At 33.7% G+C, this 19610-nt stretch overlaps 1 protein-coding gene across 3 annotated transcripts; it reads right to left on the bottom strand.

Moving 5' to 3' along the window:
- Positions 1–12198: 12198 nt before the first annotated feature.
- On the bottom strand, positions 12199–18429 carry LOC107468492 (diacylglycerol kinase 1). 3 transcript variants are annotated; one of them, XM_016087807.3, is made up of 9 exons: positions 18230–18429; positions 16460–17946; positions 15816–16185; positions 15343–15419; positions 14479–14598; positions 14104–14268; positions 13555–13692; positions 13120–13315; positions 12199–12547 (listed from the first exon to the last, which is right to left on the bottom strand). In XM_016087807.3, the coding sequence occupies exons 2-8, from the start codon at positions 17621–17623 to the stop codon at positions 13166–13168; spliced, it is 2184 nt and encodes a 727-aa protein (XP_015943293.1). In that variant the 5' UTR covers positions 17624–17946; positions 18230–18429; the 3' UTR covers positions 12199–12547; positions 13120–13165. The 3 variants fall into 3 exon arrangements, with proteins under 3 accessions (XP_015943293.1, XP_020984394.1, XP_015943287.1); XM_021128735.2 differs by lacking the exon at positions 12199–12547 and adding an exon at positions 18108–18154 and having other exon boundaries at positions 12781–13315; positions 18332–18346; XM_016087801.3 differs by lacking the exon at positions 12199–12547 and having other exon boundaries at positions 12781–13315.
- Between the last annotated feature and the right edge of the window lie 1181 nt (positions 18430–19610).

The raw sequence follows: 19610 nt of genomic DNA, 5'->3' as shown, positions 1-19610 counted from the left end.
TTGGCTCTTATATGCATTTTGGCGCCAAAGTTGGTTGCTGAAAACCTTCCAAAATCGCCAGGCACGTGTTACATTAATGAAGTCATGTGCCATCATCGGCGCGTGCGCGCACGGTACGCGTGCGCGTCCTTGGCCTGTTTCGCAATGTGCGCGCGAGCGCCTTGTGCGCGTACGCGTGCTTGGCCGAAATCAACTCTTTGGCTTTTTGTGCTTCTCTCCACTTGCATGCTTCCTTCCTTGCTTCCTTTGATCCATGCCTAGCCTATTTCAATCCTGTAATTACTAGCAAACACATCAAGGCATCTTATGGAATCAAAGAGAATTTAGAATTCATCAAAATAAGGATTGAAAAGCATGTTTTTACACTTAAGCACAAATATGGGAGAGATACAAAACCATGCTAATTCATAGGCTAAATGTGACAAAAGGTTATCAAGATGCTCTGAATTTAATACAAAACAAACCGTCAAATTGGGGTTTGTCATCACTCTTTCGCCAGACAAGGGACCTCTCAATTGCACAGACAAATAATACAGACAAGAAAAACACAAATAGGATACAGATACAACAGGTAGAAAGTATAGCAATTAAGCATAGATAATCAAATAGATAAAACCAAGTAATGCATACTCAAACAAAACAAATAAATGCATATGACGTATGCCTTTCCTATTGGACGTGAGGTCATGTTTCGGTTACTTTCCCAAAACCCGACAAACCTGATAGCTAACCCGGATATCGTCTCCCTTACATGCCTCCACACTTTTGGAATATAGTGCCTATCACACTCTCGGGATATAGTTCTTGTCACACTCATGGGATATATTGCTCGTCGCATTTTTCAGGATAAAGTGTTTCCATACTCTTGGGATATAGCGCTCGTCACGCTCTCGGGATATAGTGCCCGCCACACTCATGGGATATAGTACACAATTCCCAGGGTAAAGTGCTTCCACACTCTTGGGATATAACGCCCGCCACGCTCTTGGGATATAGTGCATGTCACACTCATGGGATATAGTGCCCGACATACTTTACAAACAGAGAGAAAGTGATGCAACAAAATAAAACAGAACATACATTCACACTTCACATTCATAATCATTGTCTTCATAACCATTTTCAATCATTCTTCTTTCTCATTTCTTACCCGGAGCAAGTGGACAACACCACTGCATCTTACCCGGTCTCATATATATGAATCAATCTCATTATATCTCTTTCAAAGTTCATAATTAACTCAATTCTCTTTATTCTTCTTTCTCATAGCCAATCTCATCATCAAACACCTCTCAACTCAGCCACATTTTATTACTATTATCATTGTCTTCATTATTTACTTCTTATTCAAGATTACCAACTCCTCATTAATTCAGATAACACTTTGCAAAATCCTTTCAAGTATCTCCTCAACTTATTTAACAATCTCATCCCTGTTCTAAGGTTTAAAGACTCACTAAAAAACTTTAAACAAGTGTAAAAGTGGTTTGAAAAGTTAGAGGTTTGGTTAAACATTAAAAAACATCACATTTGGCTAAACCAGGGATTCTGCGTACGCGATACTATGTCCACGTACGCGAGATTTCAAAACAGGGAAGAGTGCTCGCGTCGCGTGCCTACTCTCACATACGCGAGCATAGAAAATTGGATTCCGCATATGCGGACCTTGTTCTGCGTACGCGATATTACAAAACAGTGAGCATAGCTCACGTCGCACGTGCAGGTTGCGTACACGACACTCCCTTTTCCTCAAAAGTTAAGTCAGTAAAAATCAATTTTATATACCTAACTTTCGATGTTCATCACTTCCTCTACAAATTTTAAACTGTTTAAAAGCTCTTGAAATTATCTTTAATTTGAAATAAATTTCATTCAAATATAAAATTTGAGGCTCAAGTTAGGATCCACCGAAATTGGTTAAAAATTACTTTTTGTCAAAAAATACCAAATTCCCTATGCTTCCCAAATTCTCAATTCTATTTCATAATTCCATAACCAAAAAAACCCCAAAATCATATCTACCTATTTTCAACCACTTCTCATCCTCAATATGTACAAATATCATCAATACACTCAAATTGTTGATTTTAATTACAATCATTATTCATCAATTTCATCATCTTAACATGCTGTCATCATCAATCATCAACAGTTGTCAGTAATCAACACATTCTTATCACGAACTCAATACCACGTTCACCACACTCATACATGTACATAATAATTTTATCAATCCAACTGCACCACATCAATTCAACACATATAGCATCAACTAAATCCACTAAATACGCACTAAACACATAATTTAACTTATCCTAAGTCGTCTAGCCTAAGTTTTTATGCAACATTATAATAATCTATGAGAAACCAAAATCATACCTTAACCCATTTCTCCCTAATATTAAAGCACCTTAATTATGTTCGTTTCACCAATGCCAAAGTCCCAAACGTATACCAATCAGAAAATCCAGCCTCCAAGCTCAAACTCATGCTTCCAACATCATCAATTTAGTTCCAAGTCATATATATACAATCTAATTTCACATAAACATCACTAAAATCAATATGAAATTTGCTAATTTAACAATTTCACAAGAGTTACAGGTTTCTCACCTTATCCACGAATCAAACGGGCAAAGACTTAGTGATTATCTGCTGGTAGAGTTTACCTAAACTATCAAAATTATTCAATTTCTCAATACCTAAAACCTAAGATTTCGAAACTAAAAAGGGGAGAACTGGGTGAGAAGATGTAATTTTATTACCAAATTTTTTGGTGGATTTTGTAGATAATTTCGAGACGAATGCGTGGCCGCTGACGGCTCATCAATCGGAGCTCCGGATTGAAAGTTACGTGGAATTGAAGTTGGGAGTAAAATGAAGTTAGGGTTTGAAGCAAAGCTTCTCTTCCGAGCGTGAAATGAAGTCCTTGGGGGAAGAAGAGGCTAAACCTCGCATATATATGTTGGGCCTCGAGCTCAATGTGGGTCCAGTTCAATCGATTTGGTTTGTTTGGCCTAATTTTGGAAAAAAAAATTTTTAAATTAGCATCAAAATTCATATTTTAATTATTTCTACTTCATTAAAATATAAAATTAAATTTTCTAATATCTTTAAATAAAAATTAATTTAGTGATTAACTATTTATTAATTACTCGAAGTTTACACTGCCTTCCCTTCATGTGGACACAGTTCAAAAACAAAATTGGGTGTCTCATGTGCTGAGCTTTCTGATCAAAGGATCAAAGCCCAGAGAGCAGGAACTAAACTTTTGGTTGATGGCTGCGTCTTTGTGTTAATGTTAATATATTTCCATGAAACAAAATTTCTTGATCCAAAAGCAGATAACGCTCCCAGGCCACCATGGGTGGCGTACTAGACACAGAGGAGACTGGTGAACTGGATTGCCTTTGAAACAAATAATAAAATGGTAAATAAAAAATTATTTCCCTTCAAATTTTGGTTCGGATGCTTCTAAATTATTGTTCTAACTAAATAAGTTTCTGTTTTAGGGAATGGTAAAATGAGCGGAATTGAGGGGGGAGGGGAGAGATAGAAGAAAAGAAGGGGGAACAAGGAAAAGAAGAAGAAAGAAAAAAAGAAACTTGTCATCTTGCATTCGTCTTCAGAAGAAGAAACTTTTTCTGAATCTGAGTATACTTCTCACCATCACTTATAAAAAACTATCTATTTATTTAAAAGTTGTATATTATTTTTTTAACAAAATTTTTTGTATGTATTACAGAGAAGAAGAATAAATGGAGAAAACACAGCCAAAGAAGAGAAAACAACCACGAAGAGTGGCAAAAAAATAAAGCAAAAAAAGGAAGATTGTTCAGACAAATTCAGATAGTAAAACTGAATTCGAAGACGAGTAAGATTCGAAAATGATTATTTTGTTGTTATAAATATGTATTCTGTTTTTATTGATTGAGTCTTTTTTACTGTTTGTTCAAATCTGAAATAATTCTATTTATTTGTGAATTAGTTGAGGTTCACCTGATGATGTGATAAGTATTGACAATTTTGGTTCATTTATAGGTTTATTTGAGGTTCATTTGGATTAGTTTCACTTGGATTTGCTAAAATTGTTCATGTGTGCTTGTTAAGTTAGTTATATACCTATGCTTTACTTGACAGCTTGATTCTCTGCTTGTTTTCGAATATGGATTCCGTGTTCAAATCATTTAATAAATTTGGTTCATTTTTTTTAATTAAGGTTCATCCTGATTTTAGTTAAGGTTCAAATCAAAACTTTTTGTATGAATTGTCAGAAGTGAAGAAATAAAGGAAAAACAAAAAGAATGAAGAGAAAAAATGACGGTGCTAAAAAAACAAATGTTGCTCCGGATTACCGTGACTCAACGGACGTGTGATATGATTTATCACAGACGTAAGATTCAGTTTCTTATATAAAGTTCTTATCCTTTCTCTGCTAACTTTTCGTAAAACCTCATGTAATTTTTTTGGTTTTACTAAATAATATTTATTTTTTTGCTTAGACTGCCGACTGTAAATTTGAACAACGAAAGTGAACCTATGTTACAAACAGATACGAGCTTATCATGGTGTATAAATACACCTAGCAATACCAAGTTATTCCTCTTAACATTTATTTACTTTTTCTTTTAATTAGAATATCTTGGTTGATGATTTTAATTTCGTATCTTTTTTATTAGAAAAAATACCCCTGAATCCCCAGTTATAATTTTTAGAAGAAAAAAAGGCATCAAAAAAAGAAAAAAAAAGTTTACAAACTCCAACTATGTAAGTTAAAATACTTACATTGGTCTTTTAAATTTGGGTAATAATTTCTGTTGAATTATTGACACAGAATTTTTGTTTAATTATCAGTAGCCCAACACCTGATCCTTAAGAACAAATCCTTGTGGTTCGAGAAGAAATTCAGTCTCAACCTCTGGATATGTGAGTTTTCTTAGTTTAATTGATTCTTCATCACTAGTTCAAATCTGAACTAATTTCAATTTATTTTTTAGATTAATTGAGGTTCATTTGAGTCCAATTTATTATCCTATTCTAATCAATATGCATGTTTTACTTAGTGCAGATTTCCAATTTATTTTTCTATTCTAATCATTCAACGTTAACTCATTTCTTGTTTACCTTCATCAAAGTTTCTATTATTGCTCTTCCAAGTTCCCTTGTGGAAGAGATAAAACAACAAAAAACATTAACCTCTGTCTCTTTGGAAACTCAAATAGAATAAGCTTCTGTTAATAAGTAAGTTCTATTTAAAATCTTTTTTATAAATTTTGATGTTATATAAAATAATTTCAGTTTATTATTGAACACTTTTCTATTTAATCAAATTGTCCTCTGGAACCCCAACACTAAGCCTGCGAAGAAACTCCGGCAAGACATTCGGAGCAAGAAGCTCCACTGAATGTGTAAGTTTTACTTAAAATTCATTTTATAAGTTTTTTTGTTATATAATAATAATAATTTTGGTTCTTTATTGAACGCTTTTCTATTTAATCCAGCTGCCCTCAAGAACCCCAACAACAAGTCTGTGAAGAAACTCCGACAAGGCAATTGGAGTAAGAAGCTCCTCTTAATGTGTAAGTTTTAGTTAAAATTATTTTTATTAGTTTTGTTGTTATATAATAATATTGTTGGTTCATTATTGAATACTTTTCTATTTAATCCAGCCACCTTCTGGAACTCCAACACCAAGCCTGTAAAGAAACTCCGGCAAGGCAATCGGAACAAGAAGATCATTTTAATGTATAAATTTTACTTAAAATTTTTTTCATTAGTTTTGATAGTTTATAATAATAATTTTGGTTCATTATTGTACACTTCTCTGTTTAGTCTAGCTGCCCTCCGAAATCCGAACACCAGGCCTGTGAAGAAACTTCGGCAAGGCAATCAGAGCAAGAAGCTACTTTTAATGTATAAGTTTTACTTAAAATTCTTTTTATTAGTTTTGATGTTATATCATAATGCTTTTTTATTATTACTTAAAATTTTTCTCTGTCATCTTGTAGTTCTCTCGTCCTCGACATTGGGAAGATGATGCACCTTCCTTCAGCCTTGGCATAAGTCCTCCGACCTCTTAACCAACAGTAACACAACTTGAAATATTGTTAGAGACGGTGATAGATGCTGGGGTTACAGCAGCATTACAATATGTCGAGGAAACAAGCGCAGAGCCGAGTCTGAGCACCCCTGAAGGGTACAAGACTCTAGTAAAAGAAAAAGTAATAACAAAAGAGTTGAGGGAGAAATATTATCAGTAGATGACACAAATAAAGGTTTACAAAGATACAACCAATGAGTTTGAAACGATATTTATGTTGGACCACAAAGCGCATTTAAAGGGGGGTAGATGCCACTTCTTGTCTCTAACACCCAGACAAGATATAGAAAATATGGTAAATTCTTTAGTTATTATATTAACACTAATGATTTTTCTAAAAAGTTTTATTCCCATAATCTAATAAATTTTTGTCCTATATAGGTGGTCTTTCAATGTGTATGGTTCTCAACAACAGAAAATATCGCAGATTTGATGAAGAAATATACTGTGTACCGACAGATATTGTGGTAAGTCAAATTTTTTGTCCTATATAGGTGGTCTTTACAATGTGTATGGTTCTCAACAAAAGAAAATATCGCAGATTTGATGAAAAAATATACTGTGTTCCAATAAATATTGTGGTAAGCCAAATTTTTATTCCTTAAATAATTTTGGTTCATTTCTTCGATTAATTGAGGTTCATTTGAATTCAAAAATGAATTTGATTTGTTTTTGTTGATGATTGAGTCTTTATTACTGCTTGTTCAAATCTGAAGTAATTTCAGTTCATTCTTTAGTTTATTTGAATCCAAAAATGAATTCGATGTGTTCGTGTTGATGATTGAGCTTTTTTTACTGCTAGTTCAAATCTGATATAATTTTGATTCATTTGTGATTTAACTGAGGTTCATTTGAATTCAGAAATGAATTCGATGTGTTTTTGTTGATGATTGAGTCTTTATTACTGCTTGTTCAAATCTGAAGTAATTTCGGTTCGTTCCTTAGTTTATTTGAGGTTCATTTGAATCAATAAATGAATACAATATGTTCTTGTTGATGTTTGAGCTTTTTTCTTGCTAGTTCAAATCTGATGTAATTTTGGTTCATTTGATTTAAATGAAGTTTATTTTGCAGAATTTAATGTTGGGGAAGCACAACCATCATTACATTGATCCAAACACTAAGAAGGCCTACCGGATCAGTGAATTTAAGGACTACTTGCCTTTTCTGGATAAAAGAAAACTAGCATCGCATCCATTTGTGAGTTGTAATTACTAAAACCTTTCTAATAATTCTGTTGCTTGCTATCATTTAGACTAAAATATTCTATTATTTTTTCAAACTTCAGCTGTTTACACTAGTTTGCCATGGAAGCCATTGGTGGTTGTGGATTGCTGATGTTAAGAAGAAGGTCTTCCATGTGCTTGACCCCGTGAAGAAAAAAATATATACCTGAACAAAGAATAGCTTTGAACAAATTTATTGTAAGTTATTTACATAATACATATTTTTGTTATAAATTATCTCTCCTTCTAGCCATTATCAATCACTCCTTGTGCCTGATTGAGTATTGTTTGTGGGTTTGGTTTCCTTCAATTATTACTGAATTGAAATACACTTTTGTATCCTTTTCAGGACTTAATAGTATCCCAGATGAGGGTTTATGCTGGGGCAGAACTTTTAGTGGACAACGAAGAGGGCGTTGAAGTACCGTATATTATGATCTGCAGTCAACGAATATCGTAAAATCTTTCTTTACTATAATGCTATTATTAATATATTTTATTGTGCTATTATTAATATGTTGTATCTCTCTTATTAATCATATTTTACTTTCTTATTTCTTTCTTAGTTATGATTGCGGGATATATGTGATGAAATGGCTAGAAACAATTGATCTTGAAAAGATCAAAAATAAAAAATATAAATATAAAAACTGGAAATAGGTATGTAATTTCTAAATTAATAAATTTCGGTTCATTTCTTATTTCATTTGGGTTCAAATTAAGTAATTTCTTTCAATTGAATTGTAGGAAGAAATAGATGCTTTCGTGCGAAAATATGGTCCAACCATTCTCTTGGATAAGGTAAATAAATTGAGAAACAAAGTAATCGAGGCATTTAAAGCGATAAGACTCCCAAAGTTATCTGCTGTCCTCTCAAGCTCATTTTGTAAATTCTCATATGGGGATATAGAAAGTAAATAGGTTATAGGTTCAATCTTTGACTCTTTGTAAGAAATTGTAATTAACACTAATTTGTAAGAAATTGTAAAGAGACAAACACTTCTTTTTTTACTCGTTGTAAATATTAATGTATATATTAAAAAAAATTCTTAAATTCCTTTGGATTTATTTGTTGGAAATGTCTGGGCTGATTTGAATGAATCTAGGTTCACAGTGAATGGATTGATTGTATTTATCAAACTTGAAGAGCACCAAAAATATAAATGAACCAAAATTATTACATGAAATGAATTGAAAAATGAACCCTCATTATATGACTATTCAATTTCATAAACACCTAAACTGTTTGCCATAACACAATTGCAGAAGCTAATTTAAAAAGCAAAAAAGTGACTATTCAATAAAACATAACATTAATCAGAAATTAACCCTCATTATATGACTAAAATTTAAATGAACCGAAATTTAGTCATACATGAATTGAAATTTATATTAATAAAAACTGAAACTTCTATAATCATCTCCGGGATAATTCATATCCTGTGCATCATAAAACTTGGAGCTTGACTGAATTATTAATCCACCATCTAAAAGGTTCGACTACAAAAACAAAATAAATCATATATTAGCAAAATGCACAAGAGAATTTTTTTCCTAGTCAAAAGTAAATCAACGTTATCTCACTTAGAGCTGGATTTTTTTTTCTTTGTTGCATTTGCGATCTTTTTTTCATATTTGATCCCAGTTTGTTCTTAGGACGTCCTCTTGTTCTAACACGTGGGGGGCTTTGAAGGTCGTTAACATCATTCAACGTAGCGTCTTCGTAAGATAACAAATATTTACCTTTACTTTTCGCTTGATATTCTTGTTTCTCATCCATGACATTATCAAAAGCCCGGTGCAAAATTCCAGTCAACTCCTTGAATTTTGACGCAAATATTGTGCGACTAAAACACCAAATCATCAAACCTCTTACTTCTTGGCTCCAATACAGGCTCGTCTTGGCTACTCTTGAAATATGTGTGCCTCCTCTTTACGTTCTTACTCCAGCGTTCCAATATATATTTTGGTGCCACTTTATCTACTCGCTCAAAGCTTAAGGCTCTCAGAGAATGACGACACAGTATACCCCTTGACTCAAACAACAAGCACTGGCACTTTACTTCGTGTGATATCGTGTCGGATGTAACAACAAACTTGTTGAATGTGGAGTTAGAAACCTGCTCTACAATTTCATATGCCATAAAATCTAAAGTGGAATTCGTTGATCTTGTGATGTAATTCACCTTTTTCTTTGAATTGTACTTGAACTTCTCTAAATTTCTCGTGAGTATACACGTGCTGAAATTGAGTCTCTATTGGTGATTTTGTTGCACACAGTATCACGGTATAAAAATCAGCAGCATCAAATTCTCTCTCTCTTTACTCTTTGCTTCCTAGGCAATTATCATATTGCTTTACAAATTTAATCAAAGAGCTATTGCGTGTGATAAACTTGTTAAAAAAAAGCATGCATGCTCTCGCTCCTTTGTGTGCTTCTCATCCTGACCCAAAAATGGTGATCGAGATAAACTGGAATTCATAAATGGCGATCTTCAAATAGCTTTGCAAATGAACTGAAATTAGACGCGAAAATGAGCGAAAGTTATGTCCCTTTGGAACCGAAAAAATAGCATCAATTAATTCAAATTAAACCTGGTTACCTGCAAGCCACTTATTGCCTCCAAGACCATACTTCGTCTGTCAAATGCGTCTTTTATAAATGAGTTCTAAACAACATGACTCATCTCTTGTTCGATTTCTTCGTGGCATTTGTAGCCATTTAATTTGCTTGGGATCTTCTTCATGATATGCCAAATGCACCACCGGTAAATTGTTGTTGGTATACATGTCTCAATAGCCCTTTGCATCGATGCACATTGATCGGTAAGAATCCCTTTTAGTGCATTTTCTCTCATGCACCGAAGCCAACATTCGAATAACCATTTAAATGATTAGATGTCCTCATTTTTTATCAAAACACATCCGAGAAGTATCGACAGACTGTGGTTATTCACACACACAAAAGAACAAAAAACCATATTGTACCTGCAAAAAGGGACACCAACATTTATGAACCAAAATTTATTAGCCTTATGAACCGAATACTATATTACAGTGAACTGAATACCTGTTTGTGTTGTAAGTCGTATCAAATGATACATCTCCAAAATACTCGTATACAGCCCTGCTTCTTGCAGCGGTCCAAAATGAATTTTTGATAGAGTGATCAGCTTCAAGGTTAAGCTCAAAAAAAAATTTTGATTCTTCTCTTTCATTCTTAATAAGTACTTGCTAAATTCTTTAGCATAATATTTTTGTACTTTTCTTGTAATGTAGTTCGTCACATATTTTCGATAAAACTTAGTTCGTGATGACCGCCCGCTGTTGCTACAAATGGCTGATATGTTTTACTCAGTCTAATTTCGGCTTCCTCATTGTTTTCAATGGTACGACGCACAAACATGCTTAGCTCCCTGTGTTGTTTAAGCATCTCTGCTCAATTTAGACAGTGAGGGTGTGAATGATTTAGAACAACTTTATAAATTATCCAAAGACCAACATCATTTAATATATGTACATAAATTCTGGCTGGACAGTTTATTCCAGCTGAGGGGTTTGTTTTCAGAGTCGGAGATATCTTGGATTTCCACTTCCCCTCTCTACTATATGTAATTAGTTGATTCTTAGTTTCATCTTCCTTTTGAGTGGTGTTCCTTATTTTTGTAGAAAAATTGACAAGTTTGGAATAATCTTTATAGAATTTTCTAGTTTCTTCAAGTGTCTTGAAAGTTATCCCAACTTTTGGGACAAATTGTTCATCAACAACACACCTAGACTGAAAAATAAACCAACAAGACCATTATGTAATAGCCAATGAAATGAAACATGTGCATTCTGTAAATTTAGAAACTCCTGTATTCTATCCAAATTCTATTCATTATCACTTTATTCGATTGCATTCAATTCCATTAAATTTAAAATTGTTGATGAATGAATTGGAATACTATCATAATGAATCAAAAAGTGTTCATTATATAAATTCAAATTCAAAAGTACCTACATCCTAGAATGAACCGAAAAAATTTCAAAACGAAACCATTGTATAATATCAAATGAACCTAAAATTGTATTCATTAACAACACTGGATTTAGCGATTGCATTCCATTCCATTCAATTCAAAATTAAATAATCCAAATTTTGCCCACTTGATTCGATTCAAAAAAATAATTTAAATCACTATCATTCAACTGATTTAAATTTAAATAATTTATTATTTTAATATGCTATTCAAATGTAATGCAGATCCGAATTTAAAAACGAAGAAAAAAACAAAATTTTATGTTGAAAAAGAAAAATGAAGAAAAGCTTTATATTAAGAAAGAGAAGATCTACGTTAAAAGAGGTTTACATTAAAGAAATTTACATTAAAAGTTGGCCCAGCACTTGAAGCAAAATAACTTGGTTAGAGAAATTAGATGCAAAACATTATTGCTAAATTTGTGGCACCTATTATGTTGCATATTATCATTTTATGTTCTTGATTATCCTCTCAAAGGCAAACAACATTTTTCCACGTGTAATTAATTGGTCAGAGTTTGTTTTGACTTTTGAGTTGGTTGAGCCCTATACTGAATACACCGTTATTCTCTTCTAGTTTGTTACTTGTTAGCTGAGCTCAAGGATTTCACACTAGTTTTAATTTTATTTGTTATCTAAAATTATTTTAAAAATAAAGACACTATAATTTTACTGGGTCAAAGTTTTTGTAAATGAAGGAAATATACTTATATCCAAACAAAGAACTTAATCAGAAAATAAATACAAGTAATATAATAAGCAAGTATACTAATTTAAATCACTGATTATATATGCAGTTCTAGTTGCTTCGATATAAATCAAAGCCATGGAAATAACAGCGTAGAAAACAATGTAATCAACTTGCTAAAAACGCACCTAACCACACGTTAATTTCAAGGCAAGACAACTATGTTCCACATCAAATACTGCACATTCTGAGGTTTTAATCACAAAAATGCTGCAAAGGTAAAATGGCTGTTTGGTTCTGCAATGAAAAATCAGCAAGAGGAGGTGGAGGAACCACCAGTGGCTCCTACAAGGAGACTCAATTTTCAGTACAACGGCAGCGAGTTGTACAACTCATTCGAGTGGAGACAAATGACTCAGCAGCTCAACAAAGCCATTCATAACTTGAATGCAGATCCAACTAACAAGGCCATTCAGGGCGTTAGTGCTTCCTCACCAGCATACATCTTCAACCTAAATTCACCACTTTATAGACATCAACTTAACTTTCTCTACAGAGAAAGCACAAGAACACCAAGAAGAATTTCAGGTCCCCGAGTGCCCGAAAAACGAGCTTGCGGAAGAAGAACAAGAATTGGTGGTTTTGTAACACGTTTTTGGGTTAAGGTCAAAAGAGGTTTGTCGGGGAAATAGCATTTAAGTTAAGAAGATAAAATCAACAAGGCAACACTTTCAGAGTTCCATACTACTCTTGCAAAAATTGTTGTATAAAATCTGTAGCAGCTTGTAATAATCATTTTCTTTCAATAGTATGCATACAATAATGATCCTCTTGTAAGAAGGAAAGCTATAAAATAATAATAAAAAAAATCCCAAAACCCACATAGCCACTTTCTGCAAGGGTCACATGATACAATGTAATTGCATAAGATGTGTTCAAAACGCTATATGATTTCATTTCTTTTTTCTCTATATGTATAGGATTCATAATGTACAAATCTGCTTTGGAAGCAGCAGGGAGTTCAGACAAACCTTTTTAAAAGGAAAATTCACTGTGGTTAACGTAGAATCAAAACACAACTTACAAAATCTCTGGATTTGATTTCTGGTTGAAAGGATAAAATGTTCTTTCTAGGACAGCTTCAGTGCCATTTCTTGAAGAAGCGCTCGCTTTTGTGAGGCATTAATTACATTGTTTGATTCAGCATTCTCAAGCACGTCAGTGATTATTGCTGCTGCATGGCCAAGAGGTTCCTCAGCCGCCCTCTTCAACATGAAGGCCTGAACAACCACCAAATGAGCGAAAAATAAGCTTACAGTTGTTCATGCATTTCATTTAAGTATTTAGGACAGTTACAAAGAAAGCAGTGATATAAAGACCTTCTAACGTTGGAAGCAACAGAAAGGACACAATCATATGTCATGAAAATAACGGTATCAAAATGCCAAAGTAAAGGATGAGAGTAATACAGCAAGTTCACACTGCCTGCAATCCAAAGGGATGAGTATTAAAATGATACCTGGCCATGATGGGCTATGGAAATTGTACAAGGTTGCTGAGACCAAGGCTCTCCATCAATCTGAACAGGAAATGGAGCAAATAATTGTATCTTAATTGACTGTCCTTGTGCAAGTCTTCGAGCACGAGAAAGCCCAACCTGTTTTGACAAAGCCAATGTCGGATTTGAATAACAAGAATTTTACAGTTTGATGACTTCCTGTAACTTAATCATGACAAAGATATCAAGTCTCAATCCGAGTCAAAAGTATGTCCTTGTAAAACCATGAGCTTTTAAGTAGGCCACAATCAACAGAGGCCACAAACTAAATACAACTGATACACAGCATAGTTCCCACACACATCATGATTTAAGAAAAATAAAAAAAACAAAGAAAAAAGGAATTTTCATGCCTAAATTGTTCACTCCAGAATCTTATATTTAATTCAAACCAATAAAACAAAAGAGGTAGTCCACCTCCATATTCTTTATATAAAACTTCTAGTGATGCTACAAGGCAACAATACAAAATTTGGATACCATTATATGGGGTCTGGGGATTCCTTTTACCTGAAGCTTTCCAAGGTGCCATGTCCCGGATATGCTCACAACTTCAAGTATCTTATCATGCATGGATTGAGGATCAAAATTATCATAACTTTCATCCTCATTTTGCCACAAATCTACACCACCCATGTAGCTTCCAATATTTGCAACAAGAACACCTTCTGCATCCTGAATAAATTGAAAAATGTATTAAATAATTCAGCAATTTGGTAAAGGTTTTCTATCCTGCTCATATTTTGGTGGGCAAAGGGGTGCATTGTATTAGAAAATAAAAGGTTAGTTTTGGCATTAAAAGGAACAGAGAATGTGTGATGACTGGACAGCTACACAATAAAGAGAATTTGCACCATAACCAAGGTTGTTTGCACTTAAACTTACCTCAGGGACCTCAATTTCAACTCCATCCACCTCAACTCTAATCTGCCAGGGGAAATCTGCAAAGGTCCTATCCATAATACCTTTAGCACCTTCTCTAGCGTATAGAACTTTGTTCATAAACTGCACATATCAAAATAATTTGTGTTGAGTCTAGAAGTTTCAGTACATATAATTGTAAGCAAATTAGTTGCATTTTGTTTGAAGAAAAAACTATTTTTTCCAATTCAAAAACCACTATCACATATTTGAATAAATTTGTTAAAATAATTAAAAAATATATTTTTAGCTTTTATCTCTACATTAAAGATTCAAATTTTATAATCGCTTCAAGTAAAAACCCAAACAAATTTAGCTTAAGTTTCACCGATCATAAGATCAAAAGAATTGTGGTATACCAAAATAAACAAGAGGATCCTTTAAAGTGAGAAGATTCTTAAAGTAATAAAGTAAAAGGGGTAACCACCCTTGGATCATTTGATGATACCCACTTGCAATGGAAGTTATTGATCCAAAGGTGTTCAATCCAACCCCTCGCTTTATCACTTTACAAATCTATTCACTTTTAAGGATCCAAACCCATTATAACGCAAGTGTTATTGAACCCGAAAAACCATATCTTTGATATTCCTTACTTTCTCTATCTTTAACAGCATATGTTTTTCTTTTTTCCACCCAGGAACAACACAAACCCCACATCCATGTAAACATGTTTCCATTCCATAAAAAAGTAAGCAATCATATCCACACAGCGGGTCTCCTATTTCAATAAAATTTCCATCTCTTATATTGAAACTTAAAAATGCACAGTTCACATCATCAAAATGCCACACAACTCATAACCAATATCAGTTACACCTTAAATACCTGGTTATAAAATTTATCTGGATTTTCTTCCCGCATATTATGAATGTCCAAAGCAACCTTTGCATCACATCCAATTCCTGGGGTTTAAAAAAGATTCAAAACTAGTATCCAATGAAGAATTTACAGAAGAGGATTACGGAGAATAGCAAAGCATTATGAGCCAAGTAAATACATAAGAAAGCAGCGGAATTTGTGCCTGATTTGAACACCACGCTAAACCTCACTACACTATCCCACAGAATCTGACTAAAATCATATTTGACGGGATAAAGATGTAAGTTGACCATATTAATGTAAAAATCAACACAAGCAAATAAACCTTTCAACTTGATTCAGTCAGTTAAAGAATAGCTCTCGTGTGTGTGTGTGTGTGTGTGCTTATTCACTTTTACAAAGCTGACCTATCAGACAAATCAAATCTACAGGTTTTTAATGTAATTAGCAGTAAGCATGAGAAAAATGCATTCACATACCAAGGTAATTGTTCAAAAACTTCGGCGGTTGGAGCTGTTGCTTCTCATGTGTATAACTAATAGATACCTTCCACCGGTCAAGAATAGTAACAGCAGCATGTTCTATGTGATGCAACAGTGTGCTAAGCCCCCCTTGCCTCTCCACAGGTCCCAATCCACTTCCCCAAGAGAGAACTCTAGCCAGATCATTTCCTGTACCAGCAGGAAGAATAGCAACTGGGGGAGGGGAAGCAAAATTTTGCTTATCTATAGCATTCAAAACCCAGCCAACAGTTCCATCTCCCCCACACACAAGAACCCTGAAATGAGGCACCTTCCTAAATAAATGAAGTCCCATCTCTGGCCCCTGTGATGAGCTCAATTCAAACACCTAAACAAAGAGAGGTTTGATTTTCATTATGTCCATTACCACTCAAAACAAGCAAGAGAACTAGTAAAGCCACCGTTAGTAGTCTTTCATGTATCCCAACAGCCGATAGCAACTACTTTGTAATCTTGTTTAGCTAATTTCATAATAGGACATAAGTTTTAATGGATGGATGTGTTCTACTTGTTAATCAGCTTCAAAGCATAAATGTTTATACAAGGCTGCAAACAGATACCTAAACAATAACCAGACATAATAATAAGTGGTAGAAACAAACCTGAACAGGGTTTAAAAGAATATTCAGGCGCAGCCTAAGTGAGTCTCCACGCTGGGCACCACTCTTCTTGTTTATAAACACTAACAACGGTCTTGCATCTGGAGGCAAATCAATCAGCTCGTATTTCTGTTTAATCCCTAGTAACTCATCCTTCAGATTGAATGAAGAATTGCGTTTAAGACTGGGTTTTCTATCCATCTTTTTAACTACATCACCATCCTGATGTTGAGCCTCCTTACTTATGACACCATTATTTTTTTCATCCACTTCATGGTGACCATTGGCTATTTGATGAGAATCACCAGTGCTTTCTGTGGACATTTCACCAGTGCCTTCACCATTCTCGGATTCAGCTGATTGTTCACTTCCATGCTTATACTTTTTGCTCTGATTCCTAATACTTGCCCGAACTGAAGATGCTATCTCATTTGCCCCATGAGTAATTGTGCTTAAGAAACCCCCTGCCATGTTCCTGTTCAACTCCTTGACATGCAATGGTGATAATATCAATCTTTTAAATGGGCCTAAATCACATATATCACCCGATTCACTAGACATTGTACTGTGACAATCAACATGTACCAAACGTTGACACCATAAGCAAGACCATATAGGGGAGCCACTGAGGAATGTCCCACTACATGGCTCCTCACAGTAACTACAGTAAGAGGTTTCATCAGGATGATCCGCAACATCTGTCCAACGAACAGCCCATTGGTGCATGACATGCTCATATCCAACCATAGAGACACACTTACAGTCCTTGTGGGCACTAGAAGAACAACTTAGATGAGCTACTGCACCACATATACCACAACGGTGTATAAAACTATCCGAAGCTACTATAGGACCCAGCGTTTGAGAGGGCGACATGGACTTAAAACATACACAGCAGTTTAAATTCTTAGCACGAGATACGGATTCTAGCGTCCAAGTATGAGGGGCCACAGGAACTTTGTGCCTGGCCTTGGGGTTTTTCTTTGATCTAGCTATGGCTTTCATCCAACTGAGGTTGATGTTTCTCCTCCACTGAAAAGCCGTATATGCTATGGTCAAAATTCCAACAAGGGCAGCAATGCAACATGATATAATGAAAAGCCGATCAGTTGGATTTTTGGTATTCCAACTGTAAAGCAACATCTCAAAATCCCTGTCCTCGTCCATACCAACTCAACTATATAATTCTAAAACCTGCAACAATTTAATTCAACGGGTCCCCAACTTAAACCCTGATAAATCCCTAAGTATGATCATAAACCTCCCATTTCAAAATTGCTGTTTGTAGGTCTGATTCTTCAATAAAAGTTCATATATGGTAGGCAGTGTGAGTTCTGTGTAGTATACTAGTATGTGATTGCTACACCTTACTTCTATCTAAAAACAAATCAAACATGAAGGTTTTTCCTCATCCCCAATTTTTCTGCAAAACATCTTCTGTTAATCCCTTGTTAACTCCACAGTCTGAAAGAATGCAGTATGCAGAATACCTGCACCCAAAAAAAGAAAACAAAAATAACAAAGTTAAATAAAAATTATGTAAAACGAAAAAAAAAAAACTTGCAACAACCAATTAAGTGTCATATTTATTGTGAACGCCGAAATGCCATAGTTTCAGAACCACCATTTTCAGAGCAGAGAAAAAGCCAACCTCGGTTTCTCAGAAACCAAACAAAAGCGTTTCCGGTACCCAATCAGCTACAGCATGCAAAAATTCAAAAAAGAAATAAACAATTCAGAATCGAATAGTATCATAAATGAAAAGTAGCTTACAGCTTTTTGTTGATGCAGCGAGATCAAGAGTACAAACAAAGTATTGAGGTGCGGAGAAAACCCTAAATTGATGGAGAGAAGCGAAGGAAGAAAGAAAGTTACAGTTGAAGAAGGGAGAGATACGGAGATGAAACTGAGAAAAAAGCGAGAAAGAAAATAGACGAAGCGATCCCTCGACACAAGTCACACAACACAACGTAGCTTTTTCTTCAATTTAGGAGACACACTAAAATAGAATAATCAATAATTTTATGACCCTATTTTAATAACGTTATTATTTTTATATTATATGTGAAGTGACATCATAAAAATAAAAGTAAAATTATTATTTTTGTAATTTTATAGAAAACATAAACTGTTAGTGTTTTTAATAATATTTTATTAAAAAATTTAAAAAATGTATTTTATAAACGTTATGCAATCATCTAATCTTTTGTCAAATAATATTTGTACACTCAAAACAAAACGTTTAACTAAAAATCAATTAATAAAAGAGAAGAGAAATAAAAAAGTTCAAAACTCGAAACCAAAAGTTCAATTAATTTAATTATTTTGCATGAGAATACACTCTATTACTTATAATTTAGATTTTGGGCTTATCAATTTATAAATGTCTCGACCAAAAAAATTTAATTATAATATTTTATTATTTTTTAACTATTGTATTATATTTTTTGTTTATTATGTTATATGAAAAACACAGTTTGACCAAAATATTTGACAGATCACAAATAAATAAGTATGAATTACAAAACCGGAGTTTTTTTTATTATTATTTTACGAAAGAAAAAGAAAAAAAAAAGTTGTGGGTTAGCAAAATTTTGGGGTTAGTAGTAAGAAAAGAAGATTCCTTGGATGTGACCTGGAGGAAGAATCTAGATATGAATCAGATTCTTGTAGTGCCACGTGGCACGCGGTGCATGCGGGACACCATCTTCTGCTTCCAACACGTGTGTAGGGTAGTGCTGGATCAAAGATCAATGCAATTTCGTCGGCAATATTATACGACGTCGTTTGATCAAGTCAGCACTCAGCAACACTTTCCCTGCATCCTGGTTTACGGTTTACCACAAAATAGTGAAAATACACTTTTTGAAATAAATTAAAATTTTGATGAGATGATATTATTTAAGAAAAAAAGTGAATGGTGACTAAAATTTATTATTTTTAATTATTAATCTAATTTTTTAATTTAATAATTCAATTAATATATTTTTAATTTATATTTTTAAATATTATTAATTAATTATTGTTCAAAAAGAATAAATTCTACTAATTTTCTAGTATTTTTTGTTATTTAATAAAAAAATTGTAAAGATAAAATTTATCTAATGAAAATTATATATTTAGATAACTTTTTATGTAATAAAATTTGAAATTA

Source organism: Arachis duranensis, chromosome 1 (genome assembly GCF_000817695.3).
Source record: "Arachis duranensis cultivar V14167 chromosome 1, aradu.V14167.gnm2.J7QH, whole genome shotgun sequence".
Lineage (NCBI taxonomy): Eukaryota > Viridiplantae > Streptophyta > Magnoliopsida > Fabales > Fabaceae > Arachis > Arachis duranensis.
Note: the sequence above shows the minus strand (reverse complement) of the source record. Positions and strands in the feature narration are given on the sequence as shown.

Excerpts from the sequence above, each read along its gene's own strand:
- LOC107468492 (XM_016087807.3), bottom strand. The coding sequence starts at position 17,623 with ATGGACGAGGACAGGGATTTTGAGATGTTGCTTTACAGTTGGAATACC. Across the intron at positions 14,599-15,342 it reads CAGATAAATTTTATAACCAG|TTTATGAACAAAGTTCTATA; the intron begins GTATTTAAGGTG and ends TGATATGTGCAG. Across the intron at positions 13,316-13,554 it reads CCATAGCCCATCATGGCCAG|GCCTTCATGTTGAAGAGGGC; the intron begins GTATCATTTTAA and ends GTGGTTGTTCAG.